Below are 26,582 nucleotides of genomic sequence, written 5' to 3'. Positions count from 1 at the left end.
TTTGGAAATGAGAAAATAATAAAATTAAAAGATAAAATAGATGTGGCATGGCAGTGGGCTTGATGCTGCCACAAAGTGAATGAATTGTGTGCCTTACATCTTGTTAGTCACACATGTAGGTGCACGCCTTCCCAGTAATGTTTGCTAGACGCACGACAGGAAGCGTTTCATTTTCCAGGTTTCATTATTATGATACTCTTATAAATGCCCTAATTGTCCACATTTTGTAAATAAATCATAGTGGCAAAAATAGGGCATGGTGTGAAACATGCTTTGCCAAATTATCATCCTCATTCAACGTTTTGTTGAAAACTTAATTCTGAAAACAATATAACACGTGCTGTGAAACCCATAGATTATATATTATACATCACACGTATGTATGCACATATGTTTATGATTAATATATATATATATATATATATATATATATATATATATATATATATATATATATATATATATATATATATATATATATATATATATATATTATAATGCCTCTAGCTCCTCAGTACTGATTTTGGTAATAGTACTGCTGGTATTACGATCTTCAAGTATCAGTACTGAAGTTAATGGTACCTGCCCAGCCCTATAGATCTCTAATAGATGGCATATTGCCAACTTATCCTATAATCCAGGACACTTGCTCAGGTGTTGGATAATTCTGAACATGAAAGCATTTTATGAAGCATATTGTTTTTTAAATGGTAAATTGTATCAAGGATATTTAAAAACTGACAAATTAGTACCATAAAACATGTAATGATCATTAGAAATGATTGTGACTAGGACATGGAATGTGTTCAAGGCAGAGTTAGGGATACATAATTCTTACCACAAAAGAAGCATTACATTTACATGTGCAATGCTGTGTAGAAAAACATATGCATCCAATAACCTAATTGTAAAAGTACCAGTATTTGAAAGCACATCAATCACAGTATGTAAAATAATGAATTTATTTATTAACAAACTCAGCAACAACGTAACAATTGAATCAGAAAAATTAAAATTCTGCCCTAAAAACCTGAAAGTTCCACAGTATCTTAAATTAACCAGAATTACAGTTTCAGCAAGAAAACTGTTACACTTAATGGGTAGGATGAATATACTGCAATATAAATAAATGCAGATTTAACATAGTACACCATATCAACCTCACTCATATTATACTTAGAATATCTTTTTAGATATATATACACTAGACCCTTGACTTCCCAGATTTCATTTCCCTTAACATTGAATTGGAGTTCTCGGACAAAATCTAGGGTTTGACTTGCCAGACCAATATCCAGTCAAGTTCAGGAATTTAAATTAGAAATCCGACCAAAAATACGTGGCACAGCTACATATGTTCGGTAGCTGTTGGATATATGCCTGAGCAAGCCCGGGTATTGAAACAATAGTCTATCCATACAGCAGATTCTGTTCCATGGTTAATGTCTCCAGCACTTGCTAGGTGACCACGTGCACACTGGGCATATTTGTTCATTATTTTCTCATGCTGGGATGCAGCTGCACTGTAACCTTTATTTGCATGTTGATACAATATCCACATGACCTGAGTACATAAATACTTTGCAGCAGCATATTTTTGGCCAACCAGAGAGTTGCAAACAAAGATGTCGAATGCTGCACTACCTCCGCTGACATGCCGTTTGTTTACACGTACCAGTTTAGCCACTACTTGTACATATGATCCAATTCTTATTACCTGTCTTATATTTTCAATACCTGGTTTTTATAGAAAAAAGCTTTCATTAAGAAATTAAGAAATACTGAAGCACTGAGGGGAAGAAAAAAAAAAAAAAAAAGTCACCATGTAATACATGTCCTCAAACAACTTGTCTGAGTTAATCTTTCATTAATATGCTGGATCAAGTGTGGTTAAAGTCCAGGGCAGGTACTTAATATTGGTGATTGCTGGACCGAGTCCAGTAAAGTTTGGAAATGAGACATTGCCCCCGAACTGTAGTGATTTCAGATTCCCAGAGTTTTGTGGCTTCTGGAGAAGTGCTCCCCCTATTAGAACAGGAAATCAAGGGTTGTGTGCATATGCATACACACATACACACACACATACAACTACTGTAGAACTTTTGCACATACATGTAAACTAGACCATTAAAAAATTAGTAAATACTCATTACTATATTTGGTATGACTTTACAAAACCAGAGACTTAATAGTAATCCTATTTCAGAACTGACCATGACCTCAGACATTCCTATATGGACAGCAATTCTCTGATAATTATGCCTAGTATACCAGACATGGCGAACTTAATATACCTGATGAAAGGTCCTTTGTAAAGTGATGATTTTCAGGAGATGGGAGAAGAAAGTATAGAATCTTAATGATGAAAGAAGGAATTAAGAGTGGATGCCTGGCCTTTACTGATACCCACTGAAAACATGAAGGATGTGAGTCTGTTTCATTGGCCCATCATACTTACGCACATGCACTATTCATCTGGCCACCTGGCCACTACAGACCCCACTACATAGCATTGTACTGAATGAGCATATAGGATTTATGTGGTTATATGCTTATTCATTAAAATGCTGAGACAGAAATCAATGGAAGAAGCTTTGGAAGTTGGGCATAAATGAAAGTAGGGTTGCAAGAATCTTTTCAATGTTTCAAACTGAGTAGCAAGATGAAGCTGCTAGTCACATATACTATAAAACAATTGATGCCATAAAATAGTTGCAACAAACTTAACTTACAAGCTGACAATAATATACTGAATTTAAGATTTCTCTTCCTAACATATTCAGGAAAAGATACTTTCATCAGAGAGAGAGAGAGAGAATTTTATAATTAAAAGTAAATTTCAATTCTAGAAGGAGAGTAGCACTATTTTCAAAAATGTGTAACTACAATAACATATTTGTTGTGGTCTAACTGTCAAAAAGGATGAGCATGCTTCAACATACAGTAAGATCTCACCAATAATGTCCAGCTGGTGCCTGAAAAGCACTTATTAACGAACACGTTATTTGTGTGACACTGACATCCATGTATAGAGAGATAATTGGTGCCTCCATCCATTTTTCCCATTTGAAACCCTCATCCCTTTTTTATCTGAAATAATAATCATATCCGAATCAACATGACTTATGTAAAACTCAGATTATAGGAGTTAATGAGATGTATGCAATGATTTTTGTTTGGCAGATTGTGTGGCCTCTATCTGGCAACTAGAAAAACCCGTCACCTGCCCTTTAAGGGTTAAGATGTGCCCAGATGTGTTCTTCCAGGAAAAAAAAAGGTTTTTGAAGAATCCAAATACTGTAGATACTGGGTATTTTCTTCAACTTATAAGTATTGTTAAAAATATTATTTTGGAAATTATTATTGGTGAGCTACTGCTGTACAAAGAAAGTAAAGTACACTAGACATCTTGAAGGAGCATGCAATCCAACACCCAAAACAGGTACCATTGCCTTGTCAACAGGTGTGCGTCATTCACTACAGGGTGCAGCAATATATCACAGGAGCAGTGAGGCATCTAAGACATTCTAAGTAGAGGTGCTTGCTAGGAGACAGGTTGTGGCCTCATCAACAACATCTGCAAATCTGGTGGTTCTTTTGGTACGGGGAAAACCATGACCATCCACTCTTCTCCTCCAGCGTTCAATAAATTCTCTATATTCTTCATACTGCCTGAAGGTGGACAAAAGAAAAATAATGCAGACAGCTGAAAATAATAATTTAAGATGGGAAAAAGTTGGATGCAAATAAATACAGCTATCTGTGAATAGAGACAGAAATTATGATAAATGAACAAAGAACTTCATGCAAATAAAATGAGGGACACCTAAATTATTCTGACACACACACACACACACATGGAGCTCCATAGTGCAATGATTTGCTCAGTCGCCTTACAATTGAGAGGGAGGTCCCAGGTTTGATTCCTGAATGGGGTAGAACTGGATGGGCAGTCCCCTTTAATCTGTGCCCCATGTCCACCCAGTAGTAACTGGGTACCAGGTGTAACTCATGGGTTGTGTCCCGCCTCCCAGGAGTGTGTGGGAGTGAGGTTTCAGCCATATCCAGAGATCCATCACTTGTGAGCCCTGAACTTATTCAGGGATGGTATGAGCTGGCGATTGCGAAGCCATCACGTGATCAAGCCATGGTGAATTACACATACACACAAACTCACATTCTTTCACAGCATATATTCTGGATGGCTATGCTGCATTCCATGCCTCTAATGCATGTGCCAGAGTTGGGAGAAGAATGCTATTTCTTATACCCTTCTTTACCCCAATGTTCAATGCACTAGTGCACCCATTACCTGTTTGCCTTTCAATGCTCTCTCCCTAACCTCTCTCGCCATGCTTTCATGCTAACATAAAGGTCTCCCAATGTACTTCAATTGACAAAAAAATCCTCCATCTTCTCTTCCCCCAACCAGGTCTTACACTGTCATGCTCTGTGTCATAACTGTATGGCTTTCAAAAAATCAGTGGTCTGCTCTCTTGCCCTTCCAAATACCTTACTTCTTCCACTTATTTCCAATTTTCTCCTTTTACAGACCCTTTCAAATTCACCCATAATCCTCTGTAGCACTGCTTAATTTTCTACCTAAACAATGTATTTTATTTGAATAAGCCTTCCTTCATAAACTACTCTGTACCCTCTCACTTTCAACTTTGAACCTAAATCCCATACTTTGGCAGAAATGCAGTCTTGTTAGCCATTATGGCATTTGATTTATTTTAGTTTTATTTAGATTTAAGAACAAACCATCTAATCTGGATTATAGGTCTGTGTGGTCTGAATATCTATGTAAAAGTCTCTTTCTTTGCAGCTAAATAAGATCATTAGATGAATTGAGAAAATTACTGCTTTAAGAAATTGAAGTGATCTTGACAAACTGATAGAATGGAACCAGCTTTGGAAAATGGAATTTAATCCCAAAAATTGTAACATTTATGAGATGAGAGTAAAAGATCAAGCTGGAAATAAAAGATGGGGAATGAAGAGCATTAATAAAGGACTTGGGGGTGATAATACAAGACAATCCATCACCAGAAAAAAAACAGATATGATCACAGAAAGATCATGCAAACATTATACATCAAAATAGCATTCTACTATTCAGATAATACGCAGTGTCCAAGGTAAGATCTGCAATAAAATATTAAACAGTGATTTGGACACCATGCATCGAGAAATACCTAAGAAACTTAGAGAGGATGCAAAATGTGGTGACAAGAATACTACAATCTACAGGGTTTATAGGATGTTTTGAGGATATATGGCATTAAAAGGCATTTACAGGTAGGAATTAGGTCTTTTTATAAGGATGCAAGTGCCTCTGTTAACATGAATGGGGAGCCGAGTGATACTTTTGGTATTGGTGTGGAAGTGAGACAGGGGTGTGTGATGTCATTGTTCAATATTTACACGGATGGTTGTATAAAAGAAATGAAAGGCAGAGAATGATGTAGGTGCAAGCTGAAGAGATACAGTGTAGTTTATGAAGGCGGCCTATTAAAAAAAAAAAAAAAAAAAAAAACTAGGAAAGAACGCTGCAGAGGATTATGGGTTAATTTAAGTTTCTGAAAAGGAGAAAGTTGAGAATAGTTGTAATAAGTAAGGTATATGGTATCTGGAAGGGCAAAGGCATACAGTTAGGGCACAAAGCATGACAATGTAAGACCTGGCTGGGGGGAGAGAAGATGAATTTTTAAAATGTAAGTACATAAGGACAGATTTCTGTTAGTATGAAAGCAGGGAGAGAGAGGTTAGGGAGAAAGCACTGAAGGGCAGACAGTTAGTAAGTGTAATGGTGTGCTGGAAAGTTATGAAAGGATATAATGAGAGCATGGGGGGTAAAGAAGGGTATAAGAAAAAGCATTGTTCTCCCAACTGTCATATGCATCAGAGACATGGACACGGAATGCAGCACAGCAATCAGGAATAAGGGCAGTGGAAATGTGCAATATAAGATGTGTGGCATATTATGAATGTTAATGAAAATTTGTATGAGAATTTTGGTATAGGTGTAACCGCAAAGAGAGCAGATAGAAGAGTTAGCAATGGAATTGAGTAGATGCTGTGCAATAGCATAATGATACCAACACTGGCAGATGGGGCGTGAGATGTGGGCAAGTGCTTGACAGACACATCAATAACTATGTAAACAAGCTACTTGTGGGGGGTTATGTGTAATGTAGATTAATGTAGGCGGTGTGATGTGGTAGGAATGTGTAAAGTATAAAAATAAATAACTGAAGATGGTTGTCATATGGAGAGGATGCATGATGGGAGATTGACAGTCTATGAGAGCGAGGTGGAGGGTGAAAGGGATAGAGGTAGGCCAATGATGAGGTAAAAGTTTGGAGTGGAAAAAAATGAGTGGAAAGGGGTTAGTTTTATGAATGCTGATGACAGAGGAGAGGGTGAGATGGAAGAATTTTGCTAATGACCAACCTGTAAGGGAATAAGGCATCAGGCAGAAAATATATTAATTAAATACTTCTGCTAGTTGCCAAACTATTTCATAATACATGAGTTTACTTATAGAAATTAACAATGTCATATTACATCAGTCCATACTAAAAACAGCTCCTAACAAAATAGCTTAATTAAGTGCACTGAGTCATCTAAAAACAGCTCCTAACAAAATAGCTTAATTAAATGCACTGAGCCAGGAGTTAAAGGGAACAATCATATATTTCTTCTGGATAATTTGTTTTGTCTTTGTATTGTCCCTCACTTGATAAGTATTTAGTGAACATAACTGATTTTCTTTGTTTTTAAAATTAATGCTCAGGGCTTGTATATATCCTTCAATAAGTTTATCTCATGAATAATCTGCTCATTACTGGCTTAGTCAATAATGATCAAAATCTACACCACGAAAATTGCTAAGTAATATTAATTTAATCATTGATGTTTAAACCTTGTACGATGATGTCTACAAGAGTTAGAAAATACCCTGTGTCACTTGAACTACTACCTCTCTACATAGCACTTGTGTAATGCTGAGAAACCGGTGTACATTGAGGTGTATTAAGTGCCTGTCGACTTTTGGCACCTTCAGGAGGTTCTCGAATGTCATGGACTCGTGTCCCTTGGTCGTGAGGTCTCCCACTCGAGTCCATGACTCTATTGTTGCATTCCTGGACTCTGTTTGACTCATGTACACGCCTTCGCTTGCTATCAATGATTCGTACCAGGTCAGTTGGGTGAATCAATTCATTACTATAATACCAGCGTACATACTTGTGATATTCTTCTTTGCGTCGGCGGTCCACATAGCTAAATATGCAGGATGCTGGTACCCAGATTATAACAGAGATGATGATGACTGTCCCTACAATGTTGTCTCGAAGGAACATCAAAACAGTGTTGATATTAATGTCTTCTATGATGTCCCAGAAACGCTCCACCACATCTTGAACTGTTTTTTCACACTTTCCCTGCAACAAATATTTTGATATATTGACATGTGACACTGTACCTGAGCTGCATTTGCCAATCTAGAAAGACAGTCTCTGCTGTAGTAAAGGACTGGACTGTCAAATGATAAGTCTCTAGGTTTTTGGATTTTTTTTGCAGGAAAATGACTGGATGAGTTAAAAGACAAGATACCAAAGCCAAATTTTTGTTTAAGGTCACTCATGGACAAACCTGGCATAAAAAAAAAATAAAAAAAATACCTCCACTAGTTTCTTACTGTAAAATGGAAATGGCATTATAATATGGGATTTATACCTTACTAATGAACAGTAAATGTGTGTCATACAGTGAGAAACAACAGCTGAGTAACATAAATGACAGTCAATGCCAGACTGTGGCTTTTAAAACAGCTTCTCATTGATAGATAACTGAGACAAACATTCATGGCTTTCTCAAAAAATTTCAAAGGAGTCCACTTTAGAGGTTAGGAACTACTGCTCTGTATCATCCTGGCCACATGCACATCTCTGTACAGTTTTATTACCAGGAACGTCTTATTTACTTCCACTTGTCCTCTCGCCCGTTAATCATTTTTCATACAGAATGTTTACACCTTAAAGCTTCATACTTGGTGGTTATCTCACCTTATTACAGAAGCCCTGGATGCATGGTGTGCCATCTGGCAGGATATCCACAGGCGTGACAGGGAAGCAGGTGTCATTAAGTGTCTTCCTGCAGCACCTTTTACATGCATCCTCAACTGAAAATAGTTTATTATTTTAACTTAGCAATGTATATCTATAAAAAAAATTATATAGATATATATATATATCTATCTATATATATATATATATATATATATATATATATATATATATATATATATATATATATATATATATATATATATATATATATATATATATATATATATATATATATATATATATATATATATATATATATATATATATATATATATATATATATATATATATATATATATATATATATATATATATATATATATATATATATATATATATATATATATATATATATATATATATATATATATATATATATATATGGCAGAGGTCTCAGACATATTTAACTTTAATGAGTGAAGTCAAGATGCTTGATTACTTACTTGTGTCACACATGCAGCTCTGCATATCTTGTGTCTCACAGTATGGAAGACAGTTTCCTTGAAGACACTGCCCTTTCTCTATACAGGCTGTTCCATCCTCCATTGGCTTAGCTTTGGGACATTCTGCCTTTGTACCCAGACATCTGGACTCATTTTCACATGTGGCTGGCTGCTTCTCTCTACACTTAACTCCTTGATTCATGAACTGACAGTTTTGGCAGCAAGGAGAATTGCGATCACTGCATTTAGCCTGGGGTCTAAGTTTGCAGTTTTTGTCACAACACATATCTATATCATCTTGGCCTACAAGTCCTGCATCACACTCTTCCTGTCCCTCAACCCTCTGGTTACCACAGTAAGACTCTTCGGGTTCTGTGAAGCAACGGGAGGACTTGGCCATCAGTACAGCGCGGATTGCTCGAAGACTGCATGGAGAGAACCTCTGTAAAGATACACACAGTTAAATCTCTTTAAGTTGGTACAATTGGGGCAGACACTTTGCCGACTTAATTGAATTGATAACTATAAAAAATAACCCCAAAATAAAATAAATATATAAATAATAATAATAAATATCATGTGTTATCCAAGTATAGGAAAAGCCTTTGGGTATGATAGATGTGACAAGAGACCCAATACCTGGTCTCATGACATTTAAATTTAAAGAATAAAAGCTGAGCCCACTTTCTGCCTCCTGAATGTTTCTCTTTTTCTTGACATACAAATATGTAATACAGTACTTTATTTAACATGAGATTGGTACCAAAGAAATTTGTGTAAAATAAAATTTGCCCTAAATGGTGTACTTTCAATAGGATTAATTGATTTGGGAGTGGTGGAACTTGGGGGGAGGAGTCAGCTCCAGGTCAAAATTAAAGATAGAAATTATTCCACTATAGTGCTGTTCCTGCGAGCACAAGACAGTAAAAGTAGCTGAAAGAGAATATCAGTTTTGGTTAGATGTCTATTACTTGAAAGTCCTCATGTCGTAGGATGGAGGTGATACAGATAAAGCAAGACTTCCAGAGTTTACCAGCAATTCCGATTAATTCTTGTATAAAACTCCCGTAGGGGATATGGAGTAGAGCAAAGCTGTCTTTAACATTGTGGAAATGAGCATGCATGAGTGGTGAGCAGGAGAGCAACAGCTGGTGAGGGCAGTGGTGCTTGTAAACAAAGGGCTGCACAGAAAAGTATGAGGCACGCCATGTGAGTTGGGGAAGCTAGTTTTGGGTGAATAAGTTACAAGTTGCATCTGGTGCACACAAATCTAAACTACTGTAGAATTTAAAGATATTTAACTATTCCTTGTGTGTGTCTATACAATTGAAAAATAAAATCAAGCAATGAGTGGCTGTGTTCCTCTTGCTCCACACCAATGAGGGATCAGGAGAGACTCAGACACTGAGAAGCTGATGCTGCAGTCACGTTCCTGTTGCATTAGCCACTCACGGGGCAGGAGGGTATCAGTCTCTCGCCTACTGCATGCCTGTGCTTATTCTTTATTGCATTTATTATAAAATTTCATCGCTTGAATCTCTGTTTTGTTTGAGTGACTGGCCTCACTGCTGCATGGAGTGTTTTTATTATGTCTCTATTTTAATTCATGTTATATGGAAAATGTGTCCTAAATCTATGTCTTGCAATGTGAGGAAATTCTTTAAAAGGAATACGCTAAGTGGAGGACCTACTGTACAAATACATCAAATGACCATGAATATCCATGATGTCTACACAGAGTCAACTGGGGGCTGAGAGACTACTTAAGCATAAGCTTTAAGTCATGACAAGAGTCATCTGCACAATGGTATGCTTCATAAGGGAGTATTTATCAAAGCCATCAAGCTACCAAGTCAATGTGAGTGCACATAAGGGCTTGGGAATGTACACAAATATGCTAAAATCCTTGTGTGATATTCATCAAACTTCCCAAGCCTTGTCAATTTAGTAAAGATTTGTCTTATGGTCGCTCTAAGTTTTTGATAAAGGGAGGTAATTTCCACAATTCTGAGATTAGATATCAAACTGGCACACATCAGAATCCCTTGGTCACATGTAATTTTGAGATAAATGGCTGTCTTCTCGACCTCTCACCTCATGTCAATAGGCTACTAGTTATTTTAGTGCTGACAGATTAAAATCCTTTGAGGCCATAGGTTTACAAGGGACTCTGTTAGTTCAAGAAAATGCTGAGTGGCAGTGTGTGTACAGAGCCAGAGCCACAAGAGGTCACTGTCCAATAAACATGAGCCTGTAAGTACTAGTATAATTTTCTACCTTCGTTCTGTTTTAATACCATTTATGTAAAAACAAAAACTGAAAGTTGGCCAACACCAGCATGTATCTTGTCATGTTTTTTGCTTATGCTATACATGTTGAAGGAAATGAACACTTCACTAGACATCACTCACCATGATGCACCTTCCTAAATTCTGCAGTCCTTTCCACCATATATGGGAAATATGGAGCCATCCATTCTAAGTTTCCACATGTCTGGTTAAATAGTTCAAATATTTGCTAGAATAAACATTACCTTAAAACTGTTAATCATTTACCTTATTGTTTATATCATACCCTGATACTGAGTAGGTATACATGAGGTACGAGCCTCCCTGACTGGCACTGGGACTGCACTCTGGCCGGTCAGGGTCATGCTCTGAGCCCCAATTATGACCAAACTCATGAGCAGTGACCAGGTCAGCCTCACGGGTGATGACACGCTGCCCATAGTGATTCCTGGAGGAGCTAAGGCCGGAATTCAGGTACAGGGTGTGACCGTTCTTGAAGTACTCTGGAAATAATGCATAAACTGTTAATCAACTTTAAAGATTCTGTTACAGTAAATATCTATTAGTGATTGGGAATAATTCATAACTTAAGGTTTATACTAACTAACTGTAAGCATGACTTCTATGGAGTAAATGTGGCTGACAGCAAAGATGACAACAAATATATGCTTCCAGAATCTGTTTACAAAAATTCCAAAGTATTCTATCTATGCATTGTCAAAACAACTTTGCACAATCAGAATCTTTAGTTCATTTTAAGATAAATATAAGTTTCCTGAAAACTGAGATTGTAATTCACAGCATACAACACCTGGAGCTGTGGCAGCCACCACCGAACAAAAAAGGGGAAAAATTTTATATTGAGAGATTTTCCCAAACTAGAAATTCTTGGCTGCAGGGGAAAAAAATAATACTCCCTAATGGGTACTGATTGTGACACCTGAGTACAATATGGTAGCCTAATATGCTAGAATCTGGGAGATGGACACACTCGCACCAAGATATATTAACAAGCATGGGAGTTGAGTGAGGTCCTGATAGATTGGAGAATAACCATCATTGTGCTGCTGTAAAAATGAAAAGGAAGTATGAATAATTATAACAGTTATTAGGGTTGTTAGGCTATACGCCTCCGTGGTCTAGTGGTCAGTGAGCCTGCCTTCTACTCTGCAGGCCCGGGTTTGAATCCCGGCCCGTGCAGTTGGCATGCAGCTCACCCAGCTGTTCATCCTCCCTTTCGGGCTGGTCGATAAATGGGTACCTGGGGAAACCTGGGGAAGGTAAACTGTGGTAATCCAGATGAAACACTGGCCCTGTGTCCCAGGGTAATGGGCTCCCTAGCTCCCACCACAGGCTCAAGGGCCAATGTTACAGAGATGAGCACCGTGGCCACGCGCTGCTAAAGCATATGCCCCCAACTTTACTTTTACCTTTATTAGGGAAAAAGCTTACTCAGCAAGCCACGAAAGGTACAAGGAACAGTCTTAGATGAAAGGATGATGAAAATAACTACTAAAAATGTAGGCCATGCAAAAAAAGGTTTAAGGAAATTTTTGCACTAACACTGTTAGTTGAAGTCTTGATATGGATAGGAAACTGTTTCCTGCTTACATGAGCTTGGAGAAAGCCTGACATGGATGACAAGAAGGATTTATGGGATGTCCTGAGGGTATATGGTGTGGGAGGGCATTTACTGAATGGGATCATGTCTTGTTACAAGGATGCAAATGCCTCTGTATGCCTAAATGAGAGAACTGGGTGATGAAAAATGGTGAATTTGTGAAGCGGGAGTATTGAAGTCAAACAGGAGTGGTGGGGTTGGGAGACTATCAGTTGTCTTGACCGATAAGTTGGAAGACTACATAAAAGAGGAGGTAGGTGAGTTGTTGACAGAGATCAGGCAATGATCAGTATGATCAGGCAAAACTGGAGACTTCTACCATGACTCATTCCATAAGGGAAATTCTTGGAAGGAACAGAATGTTTGAGTTACAGAGGGTACAAAGGAATCTTACTGCAAGCAGTTTGAAAAATTTCATTGAGGAATGGAGCTGATCTACACCAAATATTTAAATCTATCAACTGATAAGGACAAAAAGCAGTGCATAGGCTCTTTGGTGAAAGTATTATTGGATGATCTATATATCTTAAAATCGAGATTTCTATCCAATACAGATGTTACTGAAATAATATTAATCCTGTCACATGAAAAAAAGAACATTATTGGTTAGGAGGAAGCATAATGTGAAATATTTTAACCATAAAAGGGCATCAGCTGTTAGTCATCAGCATTCAAGTGTAGGTATCTCATTTATGCATAAACATGCAAGGTTAAATTTCAATTAGACAGTGCTGGAATGGCTAATCTATAAGTTTGTGAATAACATATTTATGATAAATTAATAATTAAACTGGTAACTACTGTAGACGCTAAGAGACCCACCTGGAGTGCAGATTCCTCCCACAGAGTTCCTGCGAGGAGAACCTACATAAGCCAAACCCAGGATGCCCCCTTCAAACTTTATGTCGGTGAAGAGATGAGCCAAGCAGTAATCCTTGTGAGAGTACTCACGGCTAAAGACCTACAGAAAAAGAGGAACAGCAAATATGCTAATGGGCTATGAAGCTAAAGTTAACACAGGCACTTTACCTCCCATTTCAAAAACTGAGAGAAACCCTTCATGTGAAACTGGAAGCAGTAAAGCCCAAGAGACACCTTTAATATGCGCACCCAACATGCCAAGCCCACACAAGACTTGGATTCAGGGTGTTTCTTAGTCAGTAAGGGGTAATGGAATCAATGTGTTTTGTAAAGAATACTTCATTTTAAAGAGTAACTAATATTTTAAATATTCTTTTTCTTGTGCTAAACACTGAATAAACAACATAATCAATATATGAAAATATGCTCATATTTTTATGACAACCGCAACCAGGCGATAGAAGCTGAAACCAAAACAACACTGCTAATATCCTTACAGCAATGGTGGAAGACCTGATTTGCATGGTATTCTTCATTCTGAGTGTGTGTGCTTGTCCTCAGTCATTGTAAGCAAAGTATTCTGGGCCTGGGTGCTTAGGAAGGGCCACTACTTGAAATGTTTGGCACAGACACCTGAAAGTTTTGTTCCTCTCCATCTGACACCTCTTTTTACATTCATTTTCCATTGTTTTCATCTCTGTGGCTGTGTTTTCTGGGATGAAAGTGTTGCCCTGTTCTTCTGCCCATTTATATATTGGTATCTGTCTAGTTTCTTTCAGGAAGAATATGAAGTCAGCAAGAGATCATATGTGCAGGCATACTCCTTGAATTAGCATGTACCATTCAAAATCCCTGCACTAAATCACATGATGCTTTCGTACATCTGGCAGCAGCCTGTGCCATTTAGCAAGAATCAGATTCATTATATATACATATTTTTATTACAAAAAAAAAGGCAATGTCACTTCTGACTTTACGAGTTATCACATTTATCTCTTCGCGTATATTTTGTGGAGGCATAACTAATATTATTAAATTCAATTTAACTAGTGTCAGAACTTTTGTGTGTTTATTAAGCTAGAAATTCATTCTATTGTGTGAATCAGAAACCAGAGAAATATTACCAGAACATGTATGAATATACACCAACATAAGCACATACTTTGAATTAACCCTACAATGTTTCACTGGCCATATGTAAAAAAAAAAAAAAAGGCTATTTTTTTAGGACCACTACCCTTGCCTGAGACAGAAAACTAATCCCTCCACCGAGTCTGTACTCATGCTGAGCCATTGTTGGGTGCGCAAAAGCATTAATCTAAGCATTAGTCATGGTTGAGATCCATTTATCCAGCCCATTTCAAAGACAAAAGAAAATAACAGATAAAATCCTCTTACCTTTGCATCAATCCATCTCTGAAAAAATTGTTTAGAGATCTGCCTACAAAATCTAGCTGGTGGCAAAAGTGAGATATAAAGTTAAATCCAATGAATATTAAAAGCATGATTGTCAGTTGGTCTCATTTTCTAATATCTGTTCCTAAGATGCTATAGTATTTGGATGGTTTAGCATTATATGTATCTAAGGGCATGGAGATTCTTAGTGTTATTTTCGAGTCAAAGCTAACATTTGATTGTCGCATTTGTTCAGCAGTATCTTCTTGCCACACAGACCTCGATAAAGATTATATATATAGTGATAGTGGTAGCTCGAGTGGTGAGGAAAGTGAGGTGCCGATGCCTTGCCACTCGCATTATGCCCAAGCAAGGAGGGTTTTCGAACCCTCTGCTGCCTCTCAGGCCAAAAGGCCAAAGTGTGATAGATGAGCTCCCTGGGGCGAGTAAGTCCACGAGATGTAACACTCCAAATATCGGAAACTTCCGGCACACAGAAATCATGGAAATTTTAAGAAGTGAATGGTAAGATGTATCAAGTATGTGTTGTCTAATCATTCTGAACACTTTTCCACAAAAAGCAAAAAATCCAAATTTGCTTGGCACCAGGGGAAGGTTTTTGCAAAAAATACGTAGCACCTCCTCCATTTCTTCATTCAAAATTATTTTGAATAGGTGTACGTAACAATCACCAAATGAGGGGTACAAACTTGGCGGAGGGACATTTTTGGCAGCCACAGCTGGTAGCGGGCTAAAGAGTAGCCTATCCAGATATTTTGTTTTTATTTATTAATGATCCACAAGACATCCTAGAGTTAAATCAAAGTATGTACTTATCTTTGTATTAATTCATACACACACTGGTAATATTTCTGTGGTGTCTGATTCACTTATTAGAGTGAAATTCTATTGTGATAAAACCGTCACAAATTCGTCTCACTAGTAAAAATGAAACTAGTAATTTAAGTTTTGCCACCATGAAATATACACAAAGATAAATATGAAAGATCACAAAGTCACAATAAATGACATCACCTGCTTTGCGCAGTAAAAGTATGCTATTTTAGGTATCTGATATCCACAATATGGCAGGCTGCTGCTGCCTCGGCCACAGGTTATTGCCAGATTGTCGTACTCAGCCGATTATATTTCCCAACTTCCTGCCCCCAAACTGTCTTCTGGGTTCCAATAACGAAATTAATTTATAGTTATCGTTAAAAGAGTTAGATCCTGATGTTTCTTGGCAACAGTTAGGCGTCAGAAACCATTAAATACTATGCTCTGAGTACGACAATCTGGCAACGGTGGCTATACGTATTTTCATATTATTGTTCTGTTGTTTATTCAATGTTGTATTCAAGAAAAAGAATACTCATAATTTTAGTTAGTTTTTGGTTATAAGGATTCTTTACGAAATACAATTATAACATTACCTTCTTTTACTTAGGAAACGTGATGTTAGGTGTGCCTATTCTTTTTCACATTCAGTTCACACTCTATATGGGGATACAAAATCTACAACCTCACTTCTACTTTGCTCACAAACCATCACTTTACTTTTGTTGACATTTACTTTCAGCTTTCTCCTTTTACAGACACTATCAAAAACACTAACCATATTTTGTAAGTCACTTTCATTTTTTGCAATGAGCACTGTGTCATCAGGAAACAGTATCGAATTCGGTACCCACTTCCTTCCCTCAGTGAACATTTTTACTCCAATTTCCCCAACTTTGCCCTTCATTTCTCTAATAACACCATCCATATAAATATTGAACAACCATGGTGACATGACACATCCCTGCCTTAAGCCCACTTTTATCTCAAAATGTTCACTTGTTTCTCCATCGCGTGGCAGATGGCAGCAATAACTGGTTCTTGACAAGGAGAGTAACTTAACATCATTGGTGGCTCACGTGAGGCATCATTAGCAATAAACTTGGATAGACACAAAATTCATAAATAGTTTCAAAACTTTAGGGATAACAACAGAACAAAAAAGTCCTGCTAAATATCTTATAAACTAACTTCATATTAAACAGATTAAAAGTGTTTTCATGCACCTTCATCTTTCAACAACACACCCCAGGTCCCCAAAGCACTGCAAGCATCCCAAGTGCACCACAATCGAAGGTGAAGTGAAACCCCTTGTGTGTGAAATATAAAACCAAAATCCAAAATTAAATGCGGTTAAGATTCGTTTTAGTACCGTGCCAGTATTTCATTATCCACCTTATGAAACATCACTAGCTCTTCACATATCTTTTCTACAAACGTTCAAAAATCATGGAAACGCTTTCAAAATCCAATTCAAGGACTAATTATTGTTGAAAATAGGGGATGATATTCGCAAAAGCGCTACCTCCTCTGGCGGCGGTGCAGCCGATGTTGTAAGAAATACCTCCTCACAGAAATAAGTTGCATATACATGTGTATGTGCATGAGAGCTAATTTGGAGCTGTGGCGGTGGCACCGTCGCCGCGGCCACCATCAGAGGAGGCTACACTTTCGTGAATACTATCCCCTATTTTCAACAATAAATAGTCCTTGAATTGGATTTTGAAAGCGTTTCCATGATTGTTGAATGTCTGTTGAAAAGATATATGAAGAGCTAGTGATGTTTCATAAGATAGGTAATGAAATACTGGCATGGTACTAAAACTAATCTTTACCTTAAATGCTCAAACATGTCTTGTGCACATTACCACAAACTGCCTAGAAGGAAAACTGAAAATATTTCACTAATAGTTTTATCATGTGTTCACAATTAGTAACATATGAAGGAATAAGATTAGCACCAGCATGCACTGCTTCTCACCTCTAGCAGGTTGCGGACATCCCATGAGGTTCTATCCATGTTGTAGTGAACTTGATTGGTAGTTACTGGAGACCACTCTTGGTGCACAAGGATCTTCTTAATTACAAATCCCATGTCAGAAAAATCTCCTTTGTCATTTGCATCTCTCCATGAAGTGTTCTTGTAGATTTTGTCCACACGGTCAATCAGACTAATCTGATAAAGAAAAAAATAATTATAAAAAATACATAAATTCTGAGAAGGATGGTGTACATTTTCTTGGGCATACATGTAATGGAATGTTAGGGATGAAGTGTATGAATTGCCATCCCAACTATCCAATGACAGAATCCCTTAATCTAAAAAAAAAAAGGTTCCTCTGGTTTCTGAAAAGTTACCTGTTTTTTGGGCAAAATTATCACTGTAACCCCACATCTTGCAACATATAATGTGAAGTTTAAAGTATAACTCTAGTTAGTAGGGCACAATGGATGTTTGAAGTGGAGATACTAAATATGAGTACTTGTTACAATTATTTTTAATTTTTCATGTTTAAAGTAGCTAGGTGAAATGACCTTCCATCTTTCAAGCCTCTATGTGATCTTCTTGGCAATGTTCCTATAATTCATGCACCTGTACCCAGACTAAAAATTCAAAGAAATTTGTCAACAAACTGACATTGATAAAATACACCATGCTCACACTGTATAAAACAAACTATTAATCATATTTTGAAGACAATGCTAGTTTTGTTAAAGGAATCACCAGTTTTATTCAGATCAAACACAATATTTGTTGCAATTGTCAACAAACTCAAGGAAAAGATGGCAAAGGCTTCCTAGCTGAAGGATTAAGGTTTCATTGAACAGTTGCTAAAGAATGCTGATTTATTAAGTTGAAATTATGCTCCATAGAGCAGGTCAGGTAGTTCCTTGTGAGGGCCTATTAGTGTTACCAAGTGAATGTAAATTAAATATATACACTAGTACAGCACTGTGGTCTTATCATCCTGTCATGTCAATGCAATTATGTAAATCACATTTGCTTCTCAATCCCATGCACACAAGTGACTAAAGCTATCGCCAGAAATAAAAGTCAGTCAAATGAAAAAAATCAGGGAACCACATAATCTTTTTACCCATTCAGTGATGCCTATGTCAGTGTCATGAAGCCCCAATACAATACAAGGTAAGCCTAGGTCAGCATCATAAAAACTAGCCTACCAAATAAGCAACAGGATTTCAAAACTTCATGTGGCTTTGTCTTATAATCTACTTACAATGAAAAATTATGATCACTATTATTACTGTTGTTATTACTATTATATTTAGGAATAATGAAAGTATTTCCCAGGAAAACTGAATTTGTGTAGAGGACAGGAAGTGGCAGGGATTAATGAAAACAAAGGCATACAGAGACGGATTATTAAACATTATCAATTAACTATATTTTAGAGTGAGGATAGAAACTGATGCACTATGTAATACACTAAGCTATAAAGAAAAATCATGCAAATAATAATTAATATTCCTATTCTCTTCATTTTTATATTAGATTATCATAATTATATGCACTAATGAAAATAAAGAAAAATCAATAAACTTCCAAAAGATATACAATATCCATGAATGTATTGTTTATAAAACATCAGTACTATTAATTTCAACATATAAATTTCACTCATGCAGGCATCCCATATAATATTATCATACCGCGCCCATAAGCAGAACCTGAGGGCGAAGGGGTCAACAATGCTGGAAGCAATACATACCAGGTAGTTGACGGTAGTCTTGTAGTTGGATCCACCCATCTCCTTGAAGAAGCGATAATCTGCCACTAACAACAGGGGACAGCGTGTTTTCTCTCCATTAAAGTTGTATGCCTCTGCCTGCTGTCTCTTGACTCTGCGCTTTGCTCTCTGAATTTGCTCATTCAGAATATCTACAATACCCTCATCAAAAGGGTCATTATCTTCAATCCATTCATCCTCATCCTCTGCTTCTGAAATTTATCATGATTACCATAAAATAAAATAAACATACATAACTGCTATGCAAGACCTAGCTGTCATATACAACAGTTTGATTTTTTTTTTTAAATTTTATGCTGAGCATACTAACCTGTTGTCTCATTTCCTTCTTTGATATAGTCACACATGGGCTTCTTATCCTCCCAACTGTACTTTACATCTGACCCTCGATAAACGACCATGGAATCTTCACTGGTGTCAGGTGTGTGTCTCCATGATGGCTGCAAAGTTAAGATAAACATAAATTATAGTGCCAGTGGCGTTCTGAAGGGAGAGGATGAGACTGGCAGATGAAGGGGAGTGGGAATGGAATGGAGCACTTTTGATAAATACAGAAATGCCGAGAATGGTAACTGGTCACTCTCCCTGAAGAGAAACTTGTACAGCCAGTGTATCTTGCTGGTCTTAACATATGATTCAGAAACCTGGTGCCTGGCAAAGTATTTTGAGAAAAAGTGAAGAAGCACACAAAGAGGAATGGATAGGAAAATGCTGGGTATAACATGGATATACATGAAGCAAACAACATGGATAAGAAAAGAGACAAAAGTTCAACATATCTAAATGACTATAATCATATCACTTCTTTCTTACTGGAAATTTTTTTAAACCGGTCTCTTTGCCATAATCTCTGCTTAAATGTGCTGGAAAAAGTGTGGCAAAATTCCAGGGCAGGTGCTGCATACTGGAGATTATCAGACCAAGTATGTTGAACATCTGGGAATGGACCGTGTCTCCCAGAATGTAGCAACTTCTGATTCCTTGACATTTGTGGTTCCCGGACAAGTGCTACCCCCTATTTGTCTGGAGAATCATGAATTGAATGTACTTCGTCCATCTTCTTTTCACCCAACCAGATCTTCAGCTTTGTTATACTTTATGCTCTAACTCTATATGACAGCAAACTTAATAGTCTTGCTCTCTCAAATAACAACCTTTCTCCTGCCATTTACTTTCAACTTTCTCCTCTTACATACCCTGCCAACAAAGCCTGATCCACATGATGATAATCTAATACTAATAACAATGATAAAGGTGGTGGAAATGACATGGTATCATCATATTGTAAAAAAAAAAAAAAAAAAAAAAAAAAAAAAAAATGTACTACCTCAATGTGGTAAGTATCATCAGGTGTGTGTATGGTAGCAGTCATGATGCCATCCTCCAAGTGTGCTGACACCTCTGACGTCTTCTCTCCAAACACACGGCCTTCATAAAAGTTCTCATGGTCTGTGGATGGAAGAGTTAGTGATATATAATACGAGTTGAATGATGACACAACTTCTACAAAAGGCAGTACTGTTTAGTCTTGTCTTTGGCTATTGTACTAATGGTCTTACTTTATTGTTTTATGCATGCAGTTGGTGAAGGTGCTTCAAATAGATTTCACAAATTGCATACGTAATATAATATAATAGATAATGCAATATATAATAAATTGTATGACTATCCTTTGTACAATATTATTTTCTATACTCATTATAAACAAATTTTTCATAAATAAGGGAAACTGAACATTCTTCTGAAATGGCTATCCCTCAAAGAGTTTGCAGAAGGAATAAATGTTAAAGCAGAAGAAGGATGAATGGAAAATAATCTAGGCAGGAAACTTACAAATACTAAAGACTAAAGAGTTGGCATATCTCAGAATAATAAACTTACCAACATGGATGATTCGCTCATTACCAGAACCATCGACGGCAAATGCCTTAAACTGGGGATGAAGGAGCCCTTTCCGAGGATTGAGGATCAGCCTAAAGTCTCTGAAAAGTAAATGTTTGCAATGAGAAATAAAATGTACCCTCCAGTTCCCATCAATTATTGAAATCTTGACAACCAGAACTTCCTCTCTGTCTTTGAACTCTTACCTTCCTAATGCATTAAACTCCACTTCTTTGATTTTATTGAAACGATGAGTGCTCTCTGTTGTTCCTCTCTTCACAATATGATGCTTGAAGGCAGATGAGTCAATCAACTCATAATATTTTAGGTTGGGATGATATGGACGAGGCTTAAAGAAACCTGAAAAAGATGTAGATTTCAAGATAACCATAAAGCAGTAGGTTGGATACTATATCTCTTAACTTTAGATAGGGTTATGTTTCTTTATAAATGATTCTCAATTAAATGGCAATAGGTGGTGATGATTTATCCTAATCTGCTCAGTAAAAAACTACAAAACATATACCAGTAAATAAGTAGTTTAGCTCTGTCACCTCAAAATACTGCATCCTATGCCTTCATACAATGATCAAATGGCAAAAACATGTGCTTTAATTATAATATGAATGCACTTCTGGTTAGAAACTAACCTGGTATTATTTCAGAAGTATGCCTGAGTCACTGTGAAGTGCACCTTCATGCAAGTATATGAAGTAATTTGTGCACATACAACAATCTACTGTAGCGCTTTCCCTCATAAATCACTCTTTCACAAGATATTTTAAGGGATTTATTTCTGTTTATCACATTTTGGCACCGAGGCACTGTTCAGGTTAGATTTGGTTAAGTTAGATCAAGTTAGGTTAGGGTAGGTTTAGTTTGATGGACCTATCCTGTTTAGCGGTTTACAACAAATACATGCAATATGCTGTTAGTTGTTGTCACTGGCGGTTGGTGGGAGAGGTGGTGGCGGGTGTACTTCTGGAATCTTACCAATGACATAACCTAAGCAAACCAAACTGCTGCATTCAGGTGGCAGCTGCTCCCCCCGACTGTCTTCTACACATTGGCAACACTGGCATGGTCTGTCTTGGGTTAGGTTAGTTATGGCTAGACTAACTATGAGCACCTTTATATTATAGTTGAAGAGCATGAATTTCACTTTTATCATAATACGAAGGCATGCATGGCAATTACCCATAAACTTCCTTGATGAGCTGCTGGGTAAATAACTACATTATGACAACCTTATTCACCGAGCACCTGTTTTGTTTCAGGGTTGTACATGCTTCCCTCCATTCACTGGGCAGTTCACATAATCAGAGCGTGGTGCTCCATCAAACAATATGTACAAAAGCTTGAACAATAGTTTCCCTGCGGCTCAACATGGACCAAATAGTATCCCTGCAGCTCAACATGGACCAAATAGTTTCCCTGCAGCTCAACATGGACCAAATAGTTTCCCTGCAGCTCAACATGGACCAAATAGTTTCCCTGCAGCTTGACATGGACCAAATAGTTTCCCTGCAGTTCAACATGGACCAAATACTGTTCGATAGGATCGCCACCACAAGTGATATAAATGATATTGGTGTGGTAATATAAAACAAGCTGACATTCTCTGATTATTTGGCCAAGAAGATTAACAAGGCCAGTAGAATTGTGGGACTAATCATTAGAACATTTATACACCTGGAACCTACCATCTTCAAGGAACTGTAAACTGCTCTGGTGAGGCCACATCTGAAGTATGCTAATCAGATCTGGTTCCCTCACTTGATAAAGGACATAGAGGCCTTAGAGGATGTTCAGCATCGTGCTACCAAAATGATACCTCATTTGATAGGCTTTCCCTACGAGCAGACCTAATAAAATATTGGAGTCTTCCATGACTTCTTTGCCATAGCTCCCTTGGACTTGTTTACTATTTCTCAGGTCACTTCTACCAGGGGCCACATATTTAAGGTTGCCAAGCCCCATGTATCACTCTAATGCAGGCGTAGATATTTTAGCATTAGGTGTATCGGTTAAGATTCGTCTTAGTACCATGCCAGTATTTCATTACCTACCTTATGAAACATCACTAGCTCTTCATATATCTTTTTTAAAAACGTTTAACAATCATGGCAATGCAGTCAAAATCCAATTCAAGGACTATTTATTGTTGAAAATAGGGGATAATATTCACGAAGCGCTGCCTCCTCTGGCGGCAGCCGCGGCGGCGGTGCAATCGATTTTGTGAGAAATACATCCTCGCAGAAATAAGTTGCATATACATGTAGGGGGGGGGTACAGCCCCCCCCTGGTAAGAAGGGGGGGGGTCGAAGGGGGCAAAGCCCCCCCGTTAGCAGGTCGTAAAGTTCGGTTGGAGTAGTTTAAATATGCTCCCCCACCCTAAACCCTGAGCTATTTTGCAGCTGCGGCGGCTGCACCGTTGCCACGGCCGGCGCCAGAGGAAGCAGCGCTTTCGTGAATATTATCCCCTATTTTCAACAATATATAGTCCTTGAATTGGATTTTAAAAGCGTTTCCATGATTGTTGAACATTTGCAGAAAAGATATATGAAGAGCTATTGATGTTTCATTAGGTAGGTATTGACATACTGGCATGGTACTAAAACGAATCTTTACCAGTGTATCGACCATTGGAACTTTTTGCCGGATTTTGTGGTTAGTAAGGTCACCATTGACTTGTTTAAAAGAGATCTTCACCACTCCCTGGGGGAGGCACTTTTCTCCTTTACGGATTGATATGGGTTCTATTCATATTAGTTGCTATAATAATCTGCATAGGATGGCACACATTTCCGTCCACTAGTAGTTGCTTTTTTAGTATAACTTTCATTGATGGAGTGGCGTGTCAGCAGTTCTGGGCTACCCACGTATAAGGTCGTGCCTATGAAGCATGATTATTTTTACTGTGCCTGGGCCAGCCAACCAGGTGAGTAAACCAGGTGAGCCACTCTGCAGCCCCTCCGTCAGGCTCTCACCTCACCGCCACTCACGCTGCTTCAGAGATAACACTAACATACTATTGACGCCCAGAGTGACAGGGACAGTCTTCTTACCTCCCGTCAGGTCAATGGCTTGGCTCACGGACAGAAGGAGCAGCAGGAGGAGGCTCGGCGGCAGCATCCTGGCTCCTTTGTTTACATGGCAGGCAGCCACCGCCGCCACGACTGCTGCCAGATTGTCGTACTCACAACATTTCAGGCCCAAAAATGTGATGCTAGGAAAATTAGGCATTTGTATTGAAGTAAAGCCATGCATATACTAATATCAGAGTCGAGAAAATGAGACAATTAAGCTATTTATGTATTAATCGCGTATGATTGGATTAGGGCGTGGTTTAGCGACAGGAAACAGGAAACGGTAAAAAAATCCGAATTAATGGGGTAATGTTACCAGTGGGGTTGCTTAAGATTCAGTTTTAGGCCCGCTTTTATTCATTATCTACATCAGTGACATAGACAATGGGATAACTAGTGACATAGGTAAATTTGCAGATGACACCAAAAAAGGAGGTCTCTATGGGAGGATGCTAGAGCACTGCAGGAGGATCTCAACAAACTGTTAGCTTGGTCAGAGAAATGGCAGATGAATTTTAACATCACCAAGTGTAGTGTACTAAGTGTAGGAACACGCAACCCGTTACACGGGTATAGTTTAGACTCCACAGCGATCAGAGTGTGAAAGGGATCATTTGGGAGTGTTAATTAGTGAACTCTGACCTAAAACTAAGGAAGCAATATATTAGTGCGAAGAATAGGGCTAACAGGGTACAGCAAAACCTCACCATTTGCGCACTCGCCATTTGCGCGGCCTTAATTTGCGGCCATCATCCCACCATTTGCGCAGGGGTCTTGCCGCACCTCGCCGCTATGGTAACGGCGTCTCACTGGCAGCAAAATGGCGTCCGCTGATCTTCTGAGGACGTTTACTAGCTGTTCTGGCAGCAAAATGGCGTCCGCTGATCTTCTGAGGACGTTTACTAGCTGTTCTGGCAGCAAAATGGCGTCCGCTGATCTTCTGAGGACGTTTACTAGCTGTTCTGGCAGCAAAATGGCGTCCGCTGATCTTCTGAGGACGTTTACTAGCTGTTTTGGCAGCAAAATGGCGTCCGCTGATCTTCTGAGGACGTTTACTAGCTGTTCTGGCAGCAAAATGGCGTCCGCTGATCTTCTGAGGACGTTTACTAGCTGTTTTGGCAGCAAAATGGCGTCCGCTGATCTTCTGAGGACGTTTACTAGCTGTTCTGGCAGCAAAATGGCGTCCGCTGATCTTCTGAGGACGTTTACTAGCTGTTTTGGCAGCAAAATGGCGTCCGCTGATCTTCTGAGGACGTTTACTAGCTGTTCTGGCAGCAAAATGGCGTCCGCTGATCTTCTGAGGACGTTTACTAGCTGTTTTGGCAGCAAAATGGCGTCCGCTGATCTTCTGAGGACGTTTACTAGCTGTTCTGGCAGCAAAATGGCGTCCGCTGGCGAGCTACAGCTGTCTACCACCCGCGCGCCCTCTGCCGCCAGTGAAGAACACTGCCAACGTACACAACATGTCGTTTCCCGCCATAACCCGATCGCCTCTCCTCGTCTCGTGGTGACTGCGATTATTCATGTTTTCTGCCTCACCTTTGCACCACCATCATGCTGCAAGCAGCGTCATCGAAGCCTAAACCCCGGAAGAAGCCGATGATGACCATAGCACAGGTGGAAGTGATTAAGAAGGTGGACAGTGAAAGAAAAAAAGCGAGAGATTGGCCGTGAGTTTGACGTGTTTCCTTCCAGCAGACCTTTTTTTTTTTTTTTTTTTTTTTTTGTTTTGCTGGTAGTTTTTTTTTGGGCCGTGACCGCCCATATGCATTTTTCCCTATAGATTATTAAGTTCGCCATTTGCGCACCTTCAGACCGCCCATATGTGCGCAAATGGTGAGGTTTGACTTTATTAGGCTTTATTAATAGGACGCTAAAAAACAAAAGTGCAGAGGTCATCCTCAGACTCTATTTAATTACCGTTAGTTAGGACACACTTATTATGCTGTCCAGTTTTGGTGCCCACACTACAGAATGGACATCAACTTGCTAGAATCAATTCAGAGGAGGATGACCAAGATGATTCAGGGGCTGAGGAACCTTCCATACCAAGATAGGCTGAAACATCTCAACTTACATTCACTAGAAAGACGAAAATTAAAGGTGCGGGGAGATCTGAAAGAAGTAGGTATTCAAATGGGTCAAGCGTTACAACAAAGGCGATAAAGTAAAGTACTGAGAATAAGCCAGCAGGATAGAACACGCAGTAATGGATGTAAATGAGAAAAGTATAGATTTAGGAGAGAAATAGGCAGCGAATCG

General features: G+C 38.3%; 1 protein-coding gene across 3 annotated transcripts; it reads right to left on the bottom strand.

The window, feature by feature from the left end:
- Positions 1-744: 744 nt before the first annotated feature.
- Positions 745-24,456, bottom strand: LOC126996497 (ADAM 17-like protease). 3 transcript variants are annotated; one of them, XM_050857016.1, is made up of 13 exons: positions 24,300-24,456; positions 21,438-21,591; positions 21,232-21,332; positions 20,678-20,799; positions 19,661-19,790; positions 19,312-19,541; positions 17,562-17,756; positions 13,310-13,448; positions 11,134-11,369; positions 8,579-9,020; positions 8,073-8,188; positions 7,252-7,448; positions 745-3,672 (listed from the first exon to the last, which is right to left on the bottom strand). In XM_050857016.1, exons 1-13 carry the CDS (start codon positions 24,364-24,366, stop codon positions 3,528-3,530), a joined length of 2,274 nt encoding a protein of 757 aa, XP_050712973.1. In that variant the 5' UTR covers positions 24,367-24,456; the 3' UTR covers positions 745-3,527. The 3 variants fall into 3 exon arrangements, 2 of the variants coding, with proteins under 2 accessions (XP_050712973.1, XP_050712971.1); XR_007751220.1 differs by having other exon boundaries at positions 3,537-3,672; positions 3,898-7,448; XM_050857014.1 differs by having other exon boundaries at positions 3,532-7,448.
- Positions 24,457-26,582: the final 2,126 nt, after the last annotated feature.

The sequence above is a fragment of the Eriocheir sinensis genome, chromosome 10 (assembly GCF_024679095.1).
Source record: "Eriocheir sinensis breed Jianghai 21 chromosome 10, ASM2467909v1, whole genome shotgun sequence".
NCBI classification, from domain to species: Eukaryota; Metazoa; Arthropoda; class Malacostraca; order Decapoda; family Varunidae; genus Eriocheir; species Eriocheir sinensis.
This window is presented reverse-complemented; position numbering and strand designations above follow the sequence as displayed.